Source organism: Heterodontus francisci, chromosome 11, assembly GCF_036365525.1.
Source record: "Heterodontus francisci isolate sHetFra1 chromosome 11, sHetFra1.hap1, whole genome shotgun sequence".
Taxonomy (NCBI): Eukaryota; Metazoa; Chordata; class Chondrichthyes; order Heterodontiformes; family Heterodontidae; genus Heterodontus; species Heterodontus francisci.
The window spans coordinates 58,290,311-58,311,508 of NC_090381.1; the positions used below are offsets into that span (position 1 = coordinate 58,290,311).

The following is a 21,198-nucleotide window of genomic DNA, read 5'->3' on the forward strand; positions in this document are numbered from 1 at the left end:
AACCCCAAACACCTACTTCACTTCAAACCGCTTACCCTTTTCCTCTCTGTCTATTCTTGTGTGTGTGCGACTGAATGTGTGTGTGGGTGCGGTTGCGACCATTTCGTGAAATGAATATTGTTCAATAAATCTTCTGTTTTAAACCTACAAGAAAATCTGTTGCTATCTGTTTATTGTCTTTTCTTTGAAAAGAGAGAAGCAGGCAGAGCGTGCACGTGGCTTTGTCAGTTTAGTTTAGTTTAGTTTAGAGATACAGCACTGAAACAGGCCCTTCGGCCCACCGAGTCTGTGCCGACCATCAACCAGTCTGGATAGCAAGCTTCCCCATAGCACAGGATGCATTGACTGTACACACATGGGGCTGAATGGAGACAACAGCGCATTCAACAACTTTGAAGAGAAAATAGAGGTTGAAATGAGGCAGTAGTTTGCATGATCAGAGAATATGAGAATAGTTTTGTTTGAGAAGGAGTGATGATGGTGAATTTGAAAGGAGGGGTTGGCTAGACCTAAGGAAAGGGAACCATTTCATTGAGTGACAATATTATCCAGGGTTTTGTGTTGCAGTCCTTGTATTTAGTGCAATGTTATCCAATATAATCACATTAGCAATGGCTTGAAGGAGCTCAATTAATAAACACACCTCGTAGTGTGATAATGAAACTACAGCGATCAGAAAGGTTGGAAACAATCTCAACATGAGATGATGAGATACTACAACTGACCTCAGCATCCTTGAGTTAAAGGAACAATCAGTTAAGGCTCCTGTTTCTGATTCAGATTCAGTGAAATGACATATACTGAAAAGCACACATGTGCATGTGGGTCAGCTGTGATCTCCCTACTGTTATGAAAGTGCTTCCATTTAAAAAAAATGTTTCTGTGTGGACTTGTGTTAAAACTGAAGAGATTCAATGGATGTGTTTTTTTTTACCAAGTTCACCGACAGGACAAGATGTTGTTTGAAAGCCACCTGTGCTGGAGGCCATCTGTGACTTGGGCTCAGTAACAGAAGAACCCTCAGTGACCTGGAAAAAAATGGTTACAGAGAAGCCACATGTCAAGGTTTATGGAGGTCAGGAGGTCGACTCTCTGTTTGGGGTCTGAAGATTGTTTTCAGTTTGAGTTGGAGCATGATCTGTTTGAAGACAGTTGGTGTTTTTCTGCCAAGGAGAGAAGAAATCACCCAGCTCACCTCCTTCTCTACCTTTCTGAAGAAATCCTGAGGAGCTGATAAAAAAAGTCTGCAATTCAAGTGTGCGCTGGCAGTAAAACCTTGATGCCACATTTCTCCTAGAAAGCCTACCAGAATAATTCTCAACATCTCCAGAACGGACTGCTTCTGAAATGAACCCAGTGATCCGTCTCCATATACCCAAATGCCGGAACAACTGATTTCCTTCAATATCTTCTTTCTCTTTTAGTCAAGAATTAGCAAATATTTGGCCAAAGTAGTTTTTTTTTGTTTTCTTTTGTAATAGACATCTGCAGAGTGAATTTCTGTATTTTTTCCTCTGCATTTGTGTGAATAAATGTGGTTGGGGAATTTTTAAAAAAGGAACTTTCATATTTTAGTCAATGTGTTAATGCTTTGCTTTGTTACTGGTTTAGTCTTGTTTTATAATAACTGTTGTTTATTAAAGAAACCTGGTTCATGTATTCTGTTCTGGGATAAAAAAGAGAGTATATGATTGGGTATATCGGTTACCGGGTAAACACTTAAATAGATGTTGTGACTTGTCGAGAAGTGGAACTAGAAAACACAATGCACGCCTCCCGCCTCGGTCATAACACTACTGCTCCCTCTAAACCCCTACACTCTCATAGTCCAACTGTCTGCCAAGACTTGCTGTTCAAGCTCAGATATGAAGGCAGATTACTTGATGAAGGAACAGGACTGTTAACAATGCTGGGACTCTACCATTGCATGACTCATTGCCTTCAGGATAGATGAGTTGAAGAGGCCGGAAAATAGGAAAGAGAAAAGAAATGGCTAAAGAGCATTGAATGTAAAGATGTAAGAATTTTACACTTTATACCAATAATTGATTTATGCATCTGGTCCCAGGCAGCTGTGTTGTCTCCAAGCCAATGTCCTGCCCATTGGCCACTAGTTGGGAAAGTTGAACGTGTCACCACAATCCCTCGCTCTCCAGTTACGTCCTGTAAAGAGCTTTGAAAAAAAATATTTATTAATTGCAATGACAACAGTAAGATGCCACTTTACAACTATAAATATGGTCAATCATTTGAAAACTAGAATTTTTCCAAAAATCATATCTAAAACGTTCTATTTTGCTTAAGATTTGGTATACATAACTATATTTTTGTGCTTCTGTACTCTATTTACTGTGCAAGATATTTTAAATTTTCCTTTTCAAGAATGCATGTCAATCTCCCATAGCATTGTACAGGGAGAGACAGGCACAAGGTTAGTCTTCAGCGGGAGTGATTTTAAGAGTGGGAATTTTTACTACTAAATTAGGAAGCTCCCTTGTTGTGCAACTCTATCCATGGCCATCTGCTACAATTCTTAGTGCTTTCTCCCCCAATCTACCCTCTTAAACTGTTTAAATTCCCCTGGCTCTTTAATCAGTACATTTTGGCCCTAACTACAAGTTAACAGCTAGTTTACTGTTACCTGGGCCCACTGCCCTCTCCCAGCCATACCTGCTCTTTGCTTTCTTCATTGAGCACTGAATTGTGCTCAAATTGACATCCAGTTTTCTGGACGCCGAGGCTACACTTCTCTACCAGACAAAATTGCAAAGTACAGCTGGTGATACTCTTATCTTCTATCCTGTTGTCTACATCATCCAGAGCGTCCGCAGACATGGCGTGCGGTAAGTCCAGTGCAGAGAGGCAGAGAGGAAGGAGCAGCAGAACCCGAGGGTGATAAGACCTAGTACAGAGGGGAAGCATTGAGAAAAACCCTGAACACGTAAAAAGCCACGACCTGGCCCCAGTTGACTCCATCATGGAATGGCTCCTTGGCCACAAATTTAAAGCGCCCGCGGGAGATGTGCGGCTCGTAGCGCATCTGCAGCACAATGTCGGCGAATTCCTGCTGGTATTGGTGCCCGAGGCTGTCGCCCACCTCCCGGAGGACGCGGATGAGCTTTCCCGGCGTCGATGGTGGGAACTGACGAAATGTTTTATTACCTGCACCCCCTTCCACCGCCCCCCCCACTTTCCCTTACCCCCCCCCCCCCCCGCTTCCCCTTCCCAGCTCCCCCCTCGCACCATTTTCCCCCTGCACCCCCTTCCCCTGCACCCCCCACCCCTCTACAGCCCCCTTCCCAGCTCCCCCTCGCACCCCCTTCCCTCCACCCCTCCCCCTCGCACCCTCTCCTCCCACCGGCATCCACCTATCCCTGAGCAGGGGCCCTAACAACCCCACTGCCTTTCTGTAGGGAGTAAACCCTAACAGAAAATCCGGAGCGGAACCCCGTAGGCAGTCATGTGTCACCTTTGGCATGTTTCCGGCAGTTCCTGCAGCCATACCGGTGCCAAACGTCGTGCTCTGCACTCCTTTAGACCCCACCAGAAAGGCCGAGAGGGGGGTTTTGACGCTTGGGCAACTCACAACCTCCATACATTTGCCCAGGCATGCGCCATGGAGAGGTCACTCCATAGTCGCCTCACAGCAACCAAAACAACACGGAAGGCAGCAGTTACGGGTTATAAGTCCAGCTGAATTGGCGTAGAGATTGGGCGCCACGGGTTGCCTTTGTCGGCGGGAGAGGTCATCGCATCTCACTGGACAGCTACTGCCTGCCTCAAACCGGGCAGCCCCTGGTCAATAAGGTTCTGTCCCGCCACAGTCCACCTGCTTCAATGGGTGCTTGGAGCTCAGGGTCATTGCCCGAAAAGCAGACTGCAACACCGCACCAAACAGCACGAACAAAGGAAAGAAGGTACCAGCCCTTCGTCTTGCAAGCTGGAACGTCAGAACTATGTGTCCTGGCCTGTCGGAAGACCATACACAAATCAACGATTCTCGGAAGACCGCCATCATTAACAATGAGCTCAGTAGACTCAATGTGGACATTGCAGCACTTCAGGAGACACGCCTCCCTGCGAGCCGATCTCGAACAGAGCAAGACTACTTCTTCTGGCAGGGTAGGGATCCTGAAGAACCAAGACAGCATGGAGTGGGCTTCGCCATCAGAAACTCTTTGCTCAGCATGATAGAGCCACCTTCAAATGGCTCAGAACACATACTGTCCATCCGAGTGCTCACCACCTCTGGTCCAGTACACCTACTCAGCATCTATGCTCCAACACTCTGCTCCCCACCTGAAGATAAAGACCAGCTCTACGAGGAACTCCATAATATCATCAGCAGCATCCCCAATACCGAACATCTGTTCCTGCTGGGGGACTTTAATGCCAGGGTTGGGGCCGACCATGACTCATGGCCCTCCTGCCTTGAGCGCTATGGCATTGGAAGGATGAATGAGAATGGACAGAGACTGCTTGAGTTGTGTACCTATCATAACCTCTGCATCACCAACTCGTTCTTTCACACTAAACCCTGTCACCAGGTTTCATGGAGGCACCCAAGATCACGTCGTTGGCACCAGCTGGACCTCATCATCACAAGGCGAGCCTCCTTAAACAGTGTTCAAATCACACGCAGCTTCCACAGTGCGGACTGCGACACCGACCACTCCCTGGTGTGCAGCAAGGTTAGACTCAAACCAAAGAAGCTACATCACTCCAAGCAGAAGGGCCACCCGCGCATCAACACGAGCAGAATTTCTTATGAACAGCTGTTACAAAAATTTCTAAATTCACTTGAAAAAGCCCTTCAAAACACTCCCACAGGGGATGCAAAGACCAAGTGGGCCCACATCAGAGACGCCATCTATGAGTCTGCCATGACCACCTCTGGCAAACGTGTGAAGCGGAATGCAGACTGGTTTCAATCTCATTTTGAAGAGTTGGAACCTGTCATAGCTCTAAGCGCATTGCACTGCTGAACTATAAAAAAGCCCCCAGGGAGTTAACATCCGTAGCACTTAAAACAGCCAGAAGCGCTGCACAAAGAACAGCCAGGCGCTACGCAAATGACTCCTGGCAACACCTATGCAGTCATATTCAGCTGGCCTCAGACACCGGAAACATCAGAGGAATGTATGATGGCATTAAGAGAGCTTTTGGGCCAGCATCAAGAAGATCGCCCCCCTCAAATCTAAATCAGGGGACATAATCACTGACCAACGCAAGCAAATGGACCGCTGGGTTGAGCACTGCCCAGAACTGTACTCCAGGGAGAATGTTGTCACTGAGACCGCCCTCAATGTAGCCCAGTCTCTGCCAGCCAACAAAATCGGAACTCAGTGATGCCATTGATTATCTAGCCAGCGGAAAAGCCACTGGGAAGGACGGCATTACCCCTGAAATAATCAAGAGTGCGAAGCCTGCCATACTCTCAGCACTCTACAAACTGCTTTGCCTGTGCTGGGACGAGGGAGCAGTGCCACAGGAAATGCGCGATGCCAATATCATCACCCTCTATAAAAACAAAGGTGACCGCGGTGACTGCAATAACTACCGTGGAATCTCCCTGCTCAGCATGGTGGGGAAAGTCTTCGCTCAAGTCGCTTTAAACAGGCTCCAGATGCTGGCCAAGCGTGTCTACCCTGAGGCACAGTGTGGCTTTCGAGCAGAGAGATCGACCATTGACATGCTGTTCTCCCTTCGTCAGCTGCAGGAGAAATGCCGTGAACAACAGATGCCCCTCTACGTTCCTTTCATTGATTTCACCAAAGCCTTTGACCTCGTCAGCAGACGTGGTCTCTTCAGACTACTAGAAAAGATCGGATGTCCACCAAAGCTACTAAGTATCATCACCTCATTCCATGACAATATGAAAGGCACAATTCAGCGTAGCGGCACCTCATCAGACCCCTTTCCTATCCTGAGTGGCGTGAAACAGGGCTGTGTTCTCGCACCTACACTGTTTGGGATTTTCTTCTCACTGCTTCTCTCACATGCGTTAAAGTCTTCAGAAGAAGGAATTTTCCTCCACACAAGATCAGGTGACAGGTTGTTCAACCTTGCCCGTCTAAGAGCGAAGAACAAAGTACGGAAAGTCCTCATCAGGGAACTCCTCTTTGCTGACTATGCTGCATTAACATCTCACACTGAAGAGTGTCTGCAGAGTCTCATCGACAGGTTTGCGGCTGCCTGCAACGAATTTGGCCTAACCATCAGCCTCAAGAAAACGAACATCATGGGACAGGACATCAGAAATGCTCCATCCATCAATATCGGCGACCACGCTCTGGAAGTGGTTCAAGAGTTCACCTACCTAGGCTCAACTATCACCAGTAACCTGTCTCTCGATGCAGAAATCAACAAGCGCATGGGAAAGGCTTCCACTGCTATGTCCAGACTGGCCAAGAGAGTGTGGGAAAATAGCGCACTGACACGGAACACAAAAGTCCGAATGTATCAAGCCTGTGACCTCAGTACCTTGCTCTACGGCAGCGAAGCCTGGACAACGTATGTCAGCCAAGAGCAACGTCTCAATTCATTCCATCTTCGCTCCCTCCGGAGAATCCTTGGCATCAAGTGGCAGGACCGTATCTCCAACACAGTAGTCCTCGAGGCGACCAACCTCCCCAGCTTATACACACTACTGAGTCAGCAGCGCTTGAGATGGCTTGGCCATGTGAGCTGCATGGAAGATGGCAGGATCCCCAAGGACACATTGTACAGCAAGCTCACCACTGGTATCAGACCCACCGGCCGTCCATGTCTCCGCTTTAAAGACGTCTGCAAACGCGACATGAAGTCCTGTAACATTGATCACAAGTCATGGGAGTCAGTTGCCAGCGATCGCCAGAGCTGGCGGGCAGCCATAAAGGCGGGGCTAAAGTGTGGCGAGTCGAAGAGACTTAGCAGTTGGCAGGAAAAAAGACAGAAGTGCAAGAAGAGAGCCAACTGTGTAACAGCCCCGACAACCAATTTTTTCTGCAGCACCTGTGGAAGAGTCTGTCACTCTAGTATTGGCCTTTATTGCCACTCCAGGCGCTGCTTCGCAAACCACTGACCACCTCCAGGCGCTTACCCATTGTCTCCCAAGACAAGGAGGCCAAAGAAGAAGAAGAAGCAGATAGATATCATTCAGTTGTCATTTTAAAATCATACATTCTGTTCTTATCTTTATTTGTACTTTCATTTTATATTATCACTGATAAATAGTAGCAAAACTTAGGGCAATTTTGGAAACAGAGAAGTAGAATTGTTGGAGCACAGGAGTTCCCCTGCAGTACAAATTGAGGAATTGGGAAATGCAAAACTGAGACACTACATTGACACTACTGGCAGTAAGGTGTAATTACCATGTATCATCTGACATAGCCAGTTTTCATTCTATACATGGACATTGTGATTTATTGTTGAAAACAAGGGCTGAATTTTGCTGCTTACCTGGAAGTCCTGCCGTCAGGGCCGAAAGCGGAAGGCAATCCTAATTCGGCTGATGGTAGGACCCTTGTGTGGCATATTGCTGGTGGCGGCCAATTAAGAGGGGCCACTATTCAATTAAGGATGGTGGCCCACCCTTAACAACTGCCAGCCCAATCAGAGGGCCAGGAGCTCAGCAGTGTCACCGCTAGTGGAAGAGGGTGCCTTCAAAGATAGGTGAATTGGGTTCTGCGACGCAGGGCTGGGCAGGCAGGCGCCAGAGATCCTGGTGGTCTCTCCACATGGAGGCAAGTCCTCCAGACGCGGGCAAAATGCCCACGAAGGCAGGAAGTGGTTCGTAATTGGTCACTTAGTTTGTTTAATTGGCCACTAGGTAGATGGCCTACACCCATATTTCCTGGTGCTGGAAATATGGCATGGCAGGGGGAAGAAGCCGGGTTCCCCTCCCGATGCCTTCCCTTGTCATATTGCCAGGCCTTCCATCTCGCCTACCTCCAAAGGGCTGGAAAAATTCAGCCCAAAGTGACAACAGGAGGTACACACAAATATAAAGATTTTATTACATGATGAGTTAATTTCCCATGACTTTGCACCACCGAGATGCAAGCCATTTATCATTTTAATTTCATTCATTTTGTCCTTATCGTTAAATAGTACTTTGATTTGATATTATTGTTTGTAGTTAAATAGAAAAACATACCACAATTTGGGAAGCAAAGTAGTAGAGTTGGTTGGAGCTTTTTGCTCTGAAATCTATTCACTGCTGATCCTGCCAGTGTTTGAGGGGTCACTGGAAGGACATCCCTTTAGCATGGGACAAGAAGGCACAACACCACTTTGTTTACGTGGATAGTTTCCATTATAAATGAGGACACAAGCATTTAAAATGGAAAAGCTGACAAGATGTGTGTGCAGATGTAATTTTTTAAAAAGTTATCTTACAGATAATATGCAAAACCCACCCCGCCCTCCCCCCCCCCACAAAAATGAACATATAGCTCAAAGTGTTAAACTTTCTGACTATCACATGTTGATGACTTTAGTATACAAAACTCAAACATCAATGCCTTCAAGAAGCTCGACACCATCCAGGACAAAGCAGCCCGCTTGATTGGCACCCCATCTACAAACATTCACTCCCTCCACTACCGACGCACAGTGGCAGCAGTGTGTACCATCTACAAGATGCACTGCAGCAATGCACCAAGGCTCCTTAGACAGCATTTTCCAAACCTGCGACCTCTACCAAATAGAAGGACAAGGGCAGCAAATGCATGGGAACTTGCAAGTTCCTCCAAGTAACACGCCATCCTGACTTGGAACTATATCGCCGTTCCTTCACTGTCGCTGGGTCAAAATCCTGGAACTCCCTTCCTAACAGCACTGTGGGTGTACCTGCGGTTCAAGAAGGCAGCTCACCACCACCTTCTCAAGGGCAATTAGGGATGGGCAATAAATGCTGGCCTGGCCAGCGACGCCCACATCCCATGAATGAATAAAAAAAATTGTGTGTCAGTCACACATTGACAGCTTCAATTCTCTATTCCCTTGCATTAAAACAGTTTGCTGGTTCTTTTCTGGTTCTACATTAATGATGGAAACCTCATCTGGTACTATCTGAAAACCATAGGCAGGAAAAGTTCTCATCTTTAGCACAAACTCAGAAAATTACCTCAGGAGTATGCAGAGGGTTAGTATGTGCTCAGAACAGAGACTCTGCTTTCACTTTGGAACTTGAATTGCAATGTAACCAAGATTCAGTGCAGAACAGTTGATTGCTATCTTCCTCCTCTAAGGGTCCTAGGTTAGGGCAGCCTGAACTTAACCTGAGTGAAATTGGATTTAAAACTCAAAGCTGCTTCGAATTTGGAAGAAATTGCCAATCTTATTTGCATATGCACAAGGACAGTTGATATGTAAAACAAGCTGAGGTTGAGGTTGAGACTCATTTTGAGATCCAAAATTAGAAAAGCATCTAATTCTTTAATGTGACCCTCACATTGACGAATACAAAACTCCATCTTTCCATAAAGTCCTCAGATTACACATTGATGCAGTATTGCTTCTCACCAGGAAGGATTACAGTCTATAAGGCCAACAATGCATTACTTCACTAAAGCATGTCATACAGCTCCCCTTACTATTACATGATCACACACTATCTATTTCATAAAAAATACATAGATTTTTTTGTCACAGTTCACTTAAACCATTGTCCTTCAATTTTGAAGAGATTATTGCAGTATTTGAGCAATTGGTCTGAATTTCCTCAACTTTTTGACACTGGGGCACCATAACTTAATCAAAAGTACAGTGGAAATCCCATTTACACAGTGATTCCACCATACATTTAATGAAGCTATGATATTGCAGCGGTAGAAAGTTCAAGGAAATTTGGGGACTTAAAAAATTGTTCCAAAAAGTAATATTCTTGTTATCAAGTTATTTGCATTGATTTTCTCTATTTAACTCAGATACAGCAACTTTTATTTTATCCTCTTTCCACTCTTTAAAATCAGCCCAGCTACACTTATCTCTGTTGACTTCCTATCACATATCATTTCAAATCACAAGTTATTTCAAGATAATCTTCTACAACTTACTCCAGTGTTGGTTTTGTTTGTGACCATCCATACAGATTATGCACATCATAGTGTCGTACCGAAGTTCCATCTGCTAGAAACTGTTCACTCTCCATACATAGGGTTTTGTGCTGCAACCCCATGTGCTTTGATTCAAGAGCTTTGAAATGAGAATGTACCACATACTTAATGAAAAAGGCAATAGCAGAGTGAAATGCAAAAAATGATGAACCAAATTCTTCCATTTTTGGAACGATTAAACAATGAATTTGAGATAGCCTAGATTACTTACCTACTACTTTTAATTTTTGGATGAAACATTGTGGTGCCTATGAGTCAGATATTCTGACCTCTGCACCCAAATTCCCAGCATGCATTCCCTTTGCATTAAGTTCTGCGCTTGAGGGCAAAACTGTAAAATTTATCCCAATATGTTATCATCACTAAAATATTTTCTAAATGAAACAAGAGAGCCTGCAGGAAAATAGTTGCAATTCACTCAGCTTGGCAAGCTCAAAACCTCTGAGTAAGATTTGTATAGAAGTGCTGTCCGATTTTTTTCTTCTTGTCTGTAATTGTTGGCTCATTACTAGTCCTCAGGAGGGCAGGGAAAATAACTTTTTATTAAACTTTACCTGAAAATTAGGCAGACCAAGGAACATGGATGGGCTTAGAGGTGAGCAGAGAGCACAGGCTGTTAGCAAGCTTGTTCCTGGGACAGTTCAAACACCAAGCAACATAAAGAAACACTTAACATCCAGATCTCCTACTTGCATAATCAAGAAGCCTACCACCTGAAACAGGAGGTGGCCCACATCCTCTAACACAAGGGCAACCTGGATGCCAAGGGAAAACATCTTTAGAGATGGCAGCTGCCGGAGTGTCACTGTTAATAAGTACTGACGCCTTTTTTGAGGGTATTATCAATCCGTGAACATTGATTTGGCCGACTAATGATCAGCCCCACTAAGTAAGGCTGAAATTGTACCATTCCTTCAATATAACATCAATTAAAAAATGCAGTTTATTCTGAGACTACTGTGGATCAAGTAATAACTTATTGTTCACCACATTGCTATATTTTACAACAAACTATTCACCAATTTTGAAATTTGAGAGGGAAATTCAGTACGCGGAGTTACAATTACTACAGACGAGCGGATTTCAGTTTAAATGAAAAGGCAGCCTACAGACTATCGATCTCCAAACTCCTGACTCTTTTACATTCTCTTTGAGAGACACATTTGAAGAATCCATTAATTGGAAATGTCCTAACCTGGCATATAGGGTGGCTTGTTCAGTTTGGTATCATGACAACCATTAACAGATCCATGAACAAAGCTTGCAGGTTCATTCATGTCCTATAAAGAAAAAGAGAGAAAAGAATTACCTGTTGCTGTTAATTGAAATTATGAATTGTTGTTTAATGAGACCGAAATTGAACAATGAAAACTCACAATCCAAAGCCCATCAAACTTCAAGCTTTTATCTGAATTAACTGGATTGGTATAATATTCTTTTATTGCTGTATGCCACCATTCTGCTGTTACATTTCGGAAGAAGTCTGGGAAAGTAGTATGAGATCGATAATGCTGCAACATGAAACGACAATTTTAAGGACAAGCAGGCAAAACATCATATATATTATTTAAAAATGAATTCTAGATCTTCTTGGGGTTTTCCTTCTCATCTTCTCTTACATGCTAATCAAGTCCCTCTGCTTCCATGGTTGCTTTTTTAAAAATATGTTCATGTTGAAGTTAAAAAAGATTTCAACTTAGCCTTTAGTGTTTTCTTTATCAACATAAATACTTACGGTAAAACATTTGACTTGAGATCAATATTAAATAAATATATTTTAGTTGCAGGTGTAATTTTGTTTGAGAAATAAAATTATATCAGATATGCAATGTTTGTATAAATATGGCTTACTTCCACTTGATAATCCCAGTCTTTTGATGTATTGACTGTTACATTTGGATAATCTGGCCATACCTGTAATATGTATTCAAAAAGTTCAAATGTTACTATTGCTTTATCTATTTTGCAGCTGTTATGATAAACAAATAATTTTATTTGTGCAGTGAAATTAGAATCAATAAAATTGTCCTCATTAGAAAAGTAACTGAAAACACTTTGTAACATTGCTACATTTTAAATATCTCTCAAAAAGTAAAAAAAAATATTGATTACCTTCCCCCACACAAAATCAGAACTGCCATTCCATTTAATGAAGACATTTTTATCAACTCCACTTGCAAAGGCTTCATAAGGTTTAGTTTCATTTCCTGAAATTGCTGGATCCTGCATAGTTTCAAAAAATGTAATATCATAAATGTACAGTATTCATAGTTTCAAATTAAATTATTAATGCACAATTCAAACCTGTTTTTTTAAAAAGGATCAACAAGTAGCTTACCAAAATGACAATAATTCGCATCCCTTCACTTCTCATTTTATTAAACAAATTTGGCAAATTCTGGAAGTCATCAACATCAAGAGTAAAGTCCAACTGCCGCTCCATGTAATCAATGTCAGCATACTGCACATCCTTCAAACAAAGATATATTTTAACATATAGAAACCAAGTAGTTTCAGCATTACTTAAGCTGCTGTTAGCAATCTCAGATACCAGTTTCAGACCCTATATCTATATAGTGTAATACCTAATTGGCAAACCTGATTTACATTGACAGCTGCACCTCATTGCATGTCACTTTGAGCTCACTGACAAGGAAGTATTATGCATAAATGTTTTGGTTTATGTGGGGAGCCTTGCGCCAAAGCAGGCTAATTTTTAATCTAATGAGGGATTAAAATGAGTCAAAAGTATAGGATTCATAGAGTTCTTCAGACAGCCAATGGCCGTGAACTGGGCTGTTTCAACATGACTATAAAACCCACATGTGAGATAAAATAAAAGAAAAATACTGCAGATGCTGGAAATCAGAAATAAAAACAAAAAGTGCTGGAAAATACTCAGCAGGTCTGGCAGCATCTGTGGAGAGAGAAGCAAAGTTAATGTTTCAGGTCAGTGACCTTTCATCAGAACTGGCAAAGGTTAGAAATGTAATAGGTGAGATCACTGATTTGAGGAGATGTCAGCCCTGTTGGCTGTACGGTCAACAGTCGCATAGGTATACTGCCACTTTTGCATCAATGCACATCTGAAACTAATTTCCATTGGTGTAAATTGGTATATAATAGTATCTTTAAAGTGCTTTTTACAACAGTTGCTCTTTCATCCTTATTTAAAACAAATCAAATTTTCAACGGATTATTGGATAGATTGATACAATACTAGTACATAATTATATAACAAACATACATATGGAATTCCCGCATCCTTCATATCATTGTACAGATCCTCAATTTCACTGTCATTCTTGTATCCATATCGACATAACTGAAATCCCAGTGACCAATAGGGTGGCAGAACTGGACGGCCAATAAGCTAAAAAGAGTACAAGAAAAGCCAATTTTTGATTTGTGTTCAAAGCTAACAAGATGCCTTTTATCACAAATTGTTCTCTGTTACAACACTTGGTCATATATTTTTACTTTGTTAGTTTAATACATAGTGCATGAATCAGAAGTACTAATGAATGATACTGCTATTTATCATTGTAATTGTTTGTTGCAGTAATATCAATCCCGGTAGGATCTTATAAGAATATGTGTATAGATTTGATCTGTTTTGTGCGGAGGTGAGTTGATGCCTGTTTCTTTGGTACAGTGCCTGGGCTATATCTTCTCGACATTTCTTTGCGGATGAAGATTTTGGGAAGGTTGTAGTCGTTGGTTGCAGGCCCAATGGTGACGAGTCAGGCCTATCTGTGACTGGCAGATTCTCCCACAGCGGGTACAAGTAAAGGTGTAGTCGCTGCTGGGGACAATTGGATCTATCCTTCTCCTCCTTTTCTCTTTCATGCTGGTTCTTCGCTCAGTCTCAAAGGTGTCTGTAGCCCTCCTGATGTATCAACACTAGGCATCACAATCTATGGCCTGCGCTTCTCACTGGCGATGATTGATATGGTACACAGAGAAGGACCTCTTCAGGGAGTCCTTGAAACACTTGCCTGGGGCCCCTCTGTTCCTTTTACCCGTGGTCAGCCCTCCCTCCATACAACATGATCTTGGGCGGGCGACTGTCGTCTATTCGGGCAACATGACCCACCCTACGCAGTTGGCTGTGCAGGAGGATGGCTCGATTCTGGTTGTTTCCAGGACTTCAGTGTTTGTGATGCGGTCTTGCCAGCGGATCTTGAGGATGCTGTGGAGGCAGTGCTGATGGAAGCATTCTAGAAGGTGTACATGACAGTGGTATAGGACCCATGACTCGGCACCATACATGACAGTGGTATAGGACCCATGACTCGGCACCATACGGAAGGGTAGTGAGGACTATGGCTTTGTACACTTTGAGTTTGGTCTGTGGTCTGAAGCTGTGGTTGCTCCATACATTTTTATAGATTCTGCCAATGTTCTGTTTGCTGTTGAAAGCCTATTGTCCACTTCCTTGTCTCTGGTGGCATCAAACAAGATGATGCTCCCCAAATAAGTAAATTTCTTGATGACTTTCAGCTTGGTTCCCTCGATGACAATGCTTGTTAATGGGGCAGTCAGTTGAAACTGGATATGGAAATATTTCTCCTGTTTCAGCCTCAGCACATGCAGCGCTGAATTTTAGCGGCCCCTGGACACTGCGGGTCATGGCATGGGGGCCAGTAAAATGCTGCGGGGAGAGGCCCGCCTCGACCTGCGACATCGAGAAGGGCTCGCCGCATATTACCGGCAACAGCAGGACCATGGTGCGGTGCCCCCCACCACCAGGTGGCGGGCCCTATATCTCCATATTAAAATGAGGCCTAATGAATTCAAATTTACCTACCTGCAGACGGCGGCCGTCTCACTCCGATATTACGGCCGCCGTTCGTGCTCCGCGCACCTTCGGAACTCCGCATGGAGTTCCGGGCGAGAACCTGGTGGGGAGGGGAGAGGAATAACATTTTCATTGCGGGCGGAGTGGAGGAGCAGGGAAAACATTTTTTATTAGCTGTGGGGATGGTCGGACGGGGTTGAAGGGCAAAGAGTGGAAAGTTGGTGATTTAAAGGTCGGGACTGTCAGTAATGGCTTCTCGGGGGCAAGAGGGAAATAAATTTATTTTGTGACCATTGTGGGGTGGAAGTAAGGCTTTCATGATGAATGTAATGGTTGTATTAACATTTGAAGTGCTGTTCCCTTTAAAGTTGAAAATCAGCTGTCAGGGCTTGAAGCCCTTTAAAAATGGCGGCGGCGGCACCTATGCGGTGGCACCGGATGCTGTTGCCGGGGACACAGAGGCCGCCTCCTCTATGTCATCAGGGGCAGCCGCTCCGCCCCCTCTATTTAAATAAATTCCCGCACGTAATATCACGGGGGCTCAGGGATGGCGCATCCGCTCTGGGTGCACGCCGTTCTTAGAGTGCGCTGCTGCGAACTGTGGCGCACACATAAAATTCAGCCCACAATGTTTTTGCACTGAGCCATTTTGCACAGTACCTCACCACACATTGCTTGGGTAACAGAATCTACTAAGTAACTAAGGAAATGAGATAATTGGCCTTTGCTCATGGCTAAGGAAGTTGAAATTCCTTCATACACCATTTTGCGTGTGCTGATCAATACAATCACGTCAAATTCTTTTGTACAGTATTTTAATGTTGTTAGGCTGAAGTTAGGAAGATATTACCCAGTAGTTTATCCACCTCTGGTCTTGTGCCACAATGGGAAGGTTCAGAATGCAGAGAACTGGGATTAGCTGGATTGTACTTGGTGATCTTTTAGATTCTATCTGGTAAATTTGTTCACCAGACTGGAATTTTGTGTCCAACCAGAAAATATAAAAGATTGTGTTGTCATTGTCACTATTTCTCCAGCATTCTGCTGAGCTTCTCGAGTGCCCTTTATGTAGGCAAGAAAAGGTGCATTAAAGTTGATTTTAATTTGCTCTTGCAAAAATTTATTGCAGGTGAAAACTGTATGACGTGCCTTGTGAATTAATCCTTAATCATCATCAGATTGAGTTTCATTGAGATCTCTCCCTGGGTATCCTTGCTGTATTTGTATTATCTTGTTTTTTAAATGCATACGAAAACTTTGTTTGGTAGCAATCCTGAAGATAATTCAAACCATAAAGGTGTGTATACTTACTGTTGTATATTGTTCAACAACATTTTCTGGGGTTGGACCAAGAACCATATAAAAGTCAAGGATTCCTCCAATAGTGCGATATGTCAGAGAAGGGGTCGGTTGAAGTGTTACATCTGGAGGTTAGAAATATCACATATAGCAAAAAGCTAGCACTGATTATTAAGATCAGTGTCTTGGATTACTAACTATTGCATTAAGTTTTCACCTTAAATGCATGTAGGCACCATTTCCTTAACAGAGGTTATTGACTCATTATTGCAATATATGTAACTATTTTACTTTTATTCTCTGCAGCTTTGCATTCTTACAAAAGTAAAGATGATGTACTCCAACATAGCACCATAAAAGGCTGTGTTACTAATAGTTTAATTATAATGTGACTTATGGCACATAAGAAAAAAAGATTTGCATTTATATAGCACCTTTTACAACCTCAGGATGTCCCAAAACATTTTAATGAGCTATTTTTGAAGTGTAGCCACTATTGTAAGTGGGGAGCACAGAGTGATCTGCGAACAGAATGCCATGTAAACCGAGTACTAAACCAGGAATTTGATGCAAGTGTAATCTCTTTGGCAAGTATTTCTCAAGCTGTAATTTAGATTAACAGTTAGAATCTAACTTAGAACTTTAAAACTACAAAAGAAACTGCAAACTAGTTAAGGTATCTGATTAACAGAAACTGCCTGTTAGTGGTAACGATAGTGAACTGTCAATCAGCTGAAAGCGGTTGTCTGAATAAGTGTAAATTACTTAGCAGTTGTAATGTGAGCCGGATGGTGGCGCGGGGGTGGCGTAAAATGGAGCAGAAGGCTTCGGGATGCTTTCCCGACCCGCTCCCACCTCTGCCCCACTTTACGTAGGGTGGGAGAGGGGGAGAAACTGGCCGCCTGCCCCAGGCCAATCAAGGCCCTTAAGTTGCCAATTAACGGCCACTTAAAGGCCTTCGCCCGCCTCCATGGGGATTTTACCTGTGGCAAGTGGCCGTCCTGGAGCCTGGAAAGGCTGCGCAATAAATGCTGGCGGCCTCTCAGCACCCCAACAGGGGAAGTGGGGGGGGGCCCTGACAATCGGGCACAGGGTGCTGGATTGAGGGCCCCCCCCTACTTCCCCAACTACCCCCAGGACCCAAGATGCCTCCACTTCCTCCCAAATGACCACCCTTGCCTCAACAGGGCCCAACCGATTACCCCCGGTGTGGCAACACAAACTTACCTGCAGTCCTGACTCCATGTCCTCGGCTGGGCTGCAGTCCCAGCAGTGGCCACCGCTCCCAGTGGTGTTGCTGGGACTAAGAGCTGCCAGCCCGATGATTGGCTTGCAGCTCAATGAGGCGGGACTTCCTCCCTCAAGAGGGTGGAAGTCCCGCCTCACAACAATTAAAGCCTGGGGAGCCGTAAAATGCGGGACAGATCCACAGGCTAGATGGAAGCAGGTTCGCCACCGACCTTTATGTCGGTGGCCATCTCTCATCCGCCCGATGTAAAATCCAGCCCATAAGCTCGCTATATAAGTAGACTGTGGCTGAGCTTTTATCTTGGTGACTGGGGTCTCGACCACCAGCTGAAACACCAGCGAGAGCCTCGCGTTGCCTCCTCTGGGGAAGGCCTGCCGGATCAACTGCCAATTAGGCACTTAAGTGGACAGTTTCCTTTCCTGGGATCAAGGACCCTGGCAACGGAGGTCCTCCCTACTGAGAGCTGTCGGCCAATCAGAGGCCAGCAGCTCTTTAACTGAGTAGCACCACCGCAGAGGCAGTGGCTGCTGCCGGTAATGGACCCAGTGGGATCCATGGATCACCAAGGGACCCAGAACACAGGTAGGTCAGGGCGGGAGGGGTTTCGCTGGGTAGGGGTTGTGGGTGAAGGGTTGGCAGCAAAGGTAAGGGGATGGCTGTCAGCAGGCCCCACCCTTCCCGATGCCAGGTCCCTCGTTCAGGCACTAGGTGCCTTTTAACAAGAAACCCCCTCCCCCACAGCCAGCAAGCAACCCACATGCAGCGACAGGCCCGTCTGCCACTGGGCTACTTCTGGTGGCATGGGATGAGGCCCTTAAGTGGGCAATAATTGCTCACTTAAGGGCCTCAACTGGTGGTGGGGCAGGAAGGCCATTCACAGGCCATCCCATCCCACACTTAATTTGGGTGGAGGCGGGAAGGTGGCAGGGTAGCCCCCTGCCACCATCCCACCTGATTACATGCTCTCCCCACCCCTAAACCTAACACGGGGAGAGCATAAAATTCCCCTCAGTGTTTCCTACTGCACAAAAGGTTTTGTGAATTGAGTACTAAGCTGGGAATTTGGTGTAGAGGGGGAAAGGAGGTGCTGCTTTATAATTTTGTTTTAGCTCCAGTAGCTGGTGAGTGTTTGTCTTTTGTCCCCAAGTTTTGAGACTGTGACTTGCTATTACTTTAGCTCGGGGTTGGCATCCTTCCATCTACAAAAGATGATGGAATTGGAGCAAACAATCCATTTAGGTGGGGTGCCTTCTCTTGGTGCACCTTTGTTGACAGCTGTGAAGGCCAATCGTTGAGAGGCAGGTTCTGCTACAAGTGATGCACGTGAAGCTGCAAAGTGACACTGGGAGTTGTTGTTTTTGACGTTGGCACCTGTTGCAAGTTGCTGTAGCAATTAGTCATCGTGGTCGTGTACACCAGTCCATAGGATGTGTCGCCATTTCCCTCTTTCGCCAGCTAGTGACTCCCAAGTGCGATAGTCATACGAACATACATACAAACATACGAATTAGGAGCAGGAGTAGGCCATTCAGCCCCTCAAGCCTGCTCTGCCATTTAACAGGATTATGGCTGAACTGATTGTAACCTCAACTCCATATTCCGGCCTAACCCTGATAACCTTTCATCCCCTTACTTATCAAGAATCTATCTACCTCTGCTTTAAAAATATTCGAAGATTCTGCTTCCATTGCCTTTTGAGGAAGAGAGTTCAAAAAACTCACGATCCTCTGAGGGAAAAAATTTCTCCTCATTTCTGGCTTAAATGGGTGACCCCTTATTTTTTAAACAGTGTCCTCTAGTTCTAGATTCTCTCAAAAGTGGCAACATCCTTTCCACATTCACCCTGTCGAGACCCCTCAGGATCTTATCCGTTTCAATCAAGTCACCTCTTGATCTTCTAAATTCCAGCAGATACAAGCCATTCCTCATAAGACAACCCAACCATTCCAGGCATTAGACTTTCCCTGAGCTGCTTCCAACACATTTACATCCTTCTATAAATAAGGAGACCAATACTGGACACAGTACTCCAGATGTGGTCCTGCAATGCCCTGTAAAACTGAAGCATAACCTCCCTACTTTTGTATTCAATTCTCCTCGCAATAAACAACAACAGTCTATTAGCTTTCCTAATTACTTGCTGTACCTGCATACTAATCTTTTGTGATTCATGCACTAGGACACCCAGATTGCTCTGCAGCTCAGAGCTCTGCAATCTCTCACCATTTAGATAATATGCTTCTTTTTTATTCTTCCTGCCAAAATGGACAATTTCACATTTTCCCACATTATACTCCATATGCCAAATCTTTGCCCACTTACTTAACCTATCTATAACCCTTTGTAGCCCCCTTATATCCTCCTCACAAGTTACTTTCCTACCTATCTTTGTGCTATCAGCAAATTTAGCAACCATTCCTTTGACCACTTCATCCAAGTCATTTACATAAATTGTAAAAAGTTGAGGCCCCAGCACTGATCTCTGTGGCACATCACTTGTTACATCTTGCCAATCAGAAAATGACCCATTTATGCCTACTCTCTGTTTCCTGTTAGCTAGACAATCTTCTATCCATTCCAATACACCACGAGCTTTTATTTTCCGCAATAACCTTTGATGTGGCACCTTATCAAATGTCTTCTGGAAAACTAAGTATTGTACATCCACCGGTTCCCCTTTATCCACAGCATGTGCTACTTCTGTAAAGAACTCCAATAAATTGGTTAAACATGATTTCCCTTTCACAAAACCATGTTGACTCTGTCTGATCACCTTAAATTTTTCAAAGTGCCCTGCTATAACATCTTTAATAGCTTCGAACATTTTCCCAAAGACAGATGTTAAGCTAACTGACCTGTAGTTTCCTGTTTTCTGTCTCCCTCCCTTTCTGAATAAAGGAGTTACATTTGCTATTTTCTAATCTAATGGAACCTTCGCTGAATCTCGGGAATTTTGGAAAATTAAAACCAGCCATCAACTATTTCACTTTTAAGACCCTAGGATGAAGTCTATCAGGATCTGGGGACTTGTCAGCCCATAACAATTTGCTCAGTACCACTTCCCTGGTGATTGAAATTTTCTTGAGTTCTTCCCTTCCTTCCATTTTCTGATTTACCGCTATTTCTGGGATTTTACTTGTAGCCTCTATAGTGAAGACCGATGCAAAATACCTGTTCAATTCGTTTGCCATCTCCTTATTTTCCATTATTAATTCCCCAGACTCACTTTCTATAGGACCAACGCTCACTTTAAATCTTTTCTTTTTAAAATACCTATATAAACTCTGACGATCTGTTTTTATAGTTCCAGCTAGCTTTCTCTTGAACTCTTACTTCTCCCTCCTTATCAATATTTTAGCCATTCTTTGCTGTTTTTATATTCTGTTCAATCTTCTGACCTGCCACCCATTTTTATGTAATTATATGCTTTTTCTTTAAGTTTGATACTCTCTTTAACTTTTTTAGTTAACCACAGACGGTGGGTCCTCCACTTGGAATTTTTCTTTCTCGTTGGAATGTATCTATTCTGTGTATTCTGACATAGCACCTTAAATGTCTGCCATTGCATCTCTATTGACCTATTCCTTAGCCTAATTTGCCAGTTCACTTGAGCTAGCTCACACGGAAGTGTGTCAGCAAAGACTCAACAACAGGATTGCGACTTCCTGCAACGAATTTGGCCTAACCATCAGCCTCAAGAAAACGAACATCATGGGACAGGACGTCAGAAATGCTCCATCCATTAA

At 44.1% G+C, this 21,198-nt stretch overlaps 1 protein-coding gene across 1 annotated transcript in view; it reads right to left on the reverse strand.

Annotated features, from left to right (window-relative positions):
- The window catches only part of si (sucrase-isomaltase), a 207,217-nt gene that overhangs the window by 57,743 nt on the left and 128,276 nt on the right, over positions 1-21,198 (reverse strand). The window contains exons 30-38 of the mRNA XM_068042180.1: positions 16,216-16,328; positions 13,351-13,476; positions 12,442-12,573; positions 12,216-12,326; positions 11,955-12,017; positions 11,480-11,614; positions 11,299-11,383; positions 10,044-10,182; positions 2,040-2,173 (exon numbers count right to left, since the gene is read on the reverse strand). Coding sequence (XP_067898281.1) covers positions 2,040-2,173; positions 10,044-10,182; positions 11,299-11,383; positions 11,480-11,614; positions 11,955-12,017; positions 12,216-12,326; positions 12,442-12,573; positions 13,351-13,476; positions 16,216-16,328 — 1,038 coding nt within the window. The remainder of the gene's footprint in view (positions 1-2,039; positions 2,174-10,043; positions 10,183-11,298; positions 11,384-11,479; positions 11,615-11,954; positions 12,018-12,215; positions 12,327-12,441; positions 12,574-13,350; positions 13,477-16,215; positions 16,329-21,198) is intronic.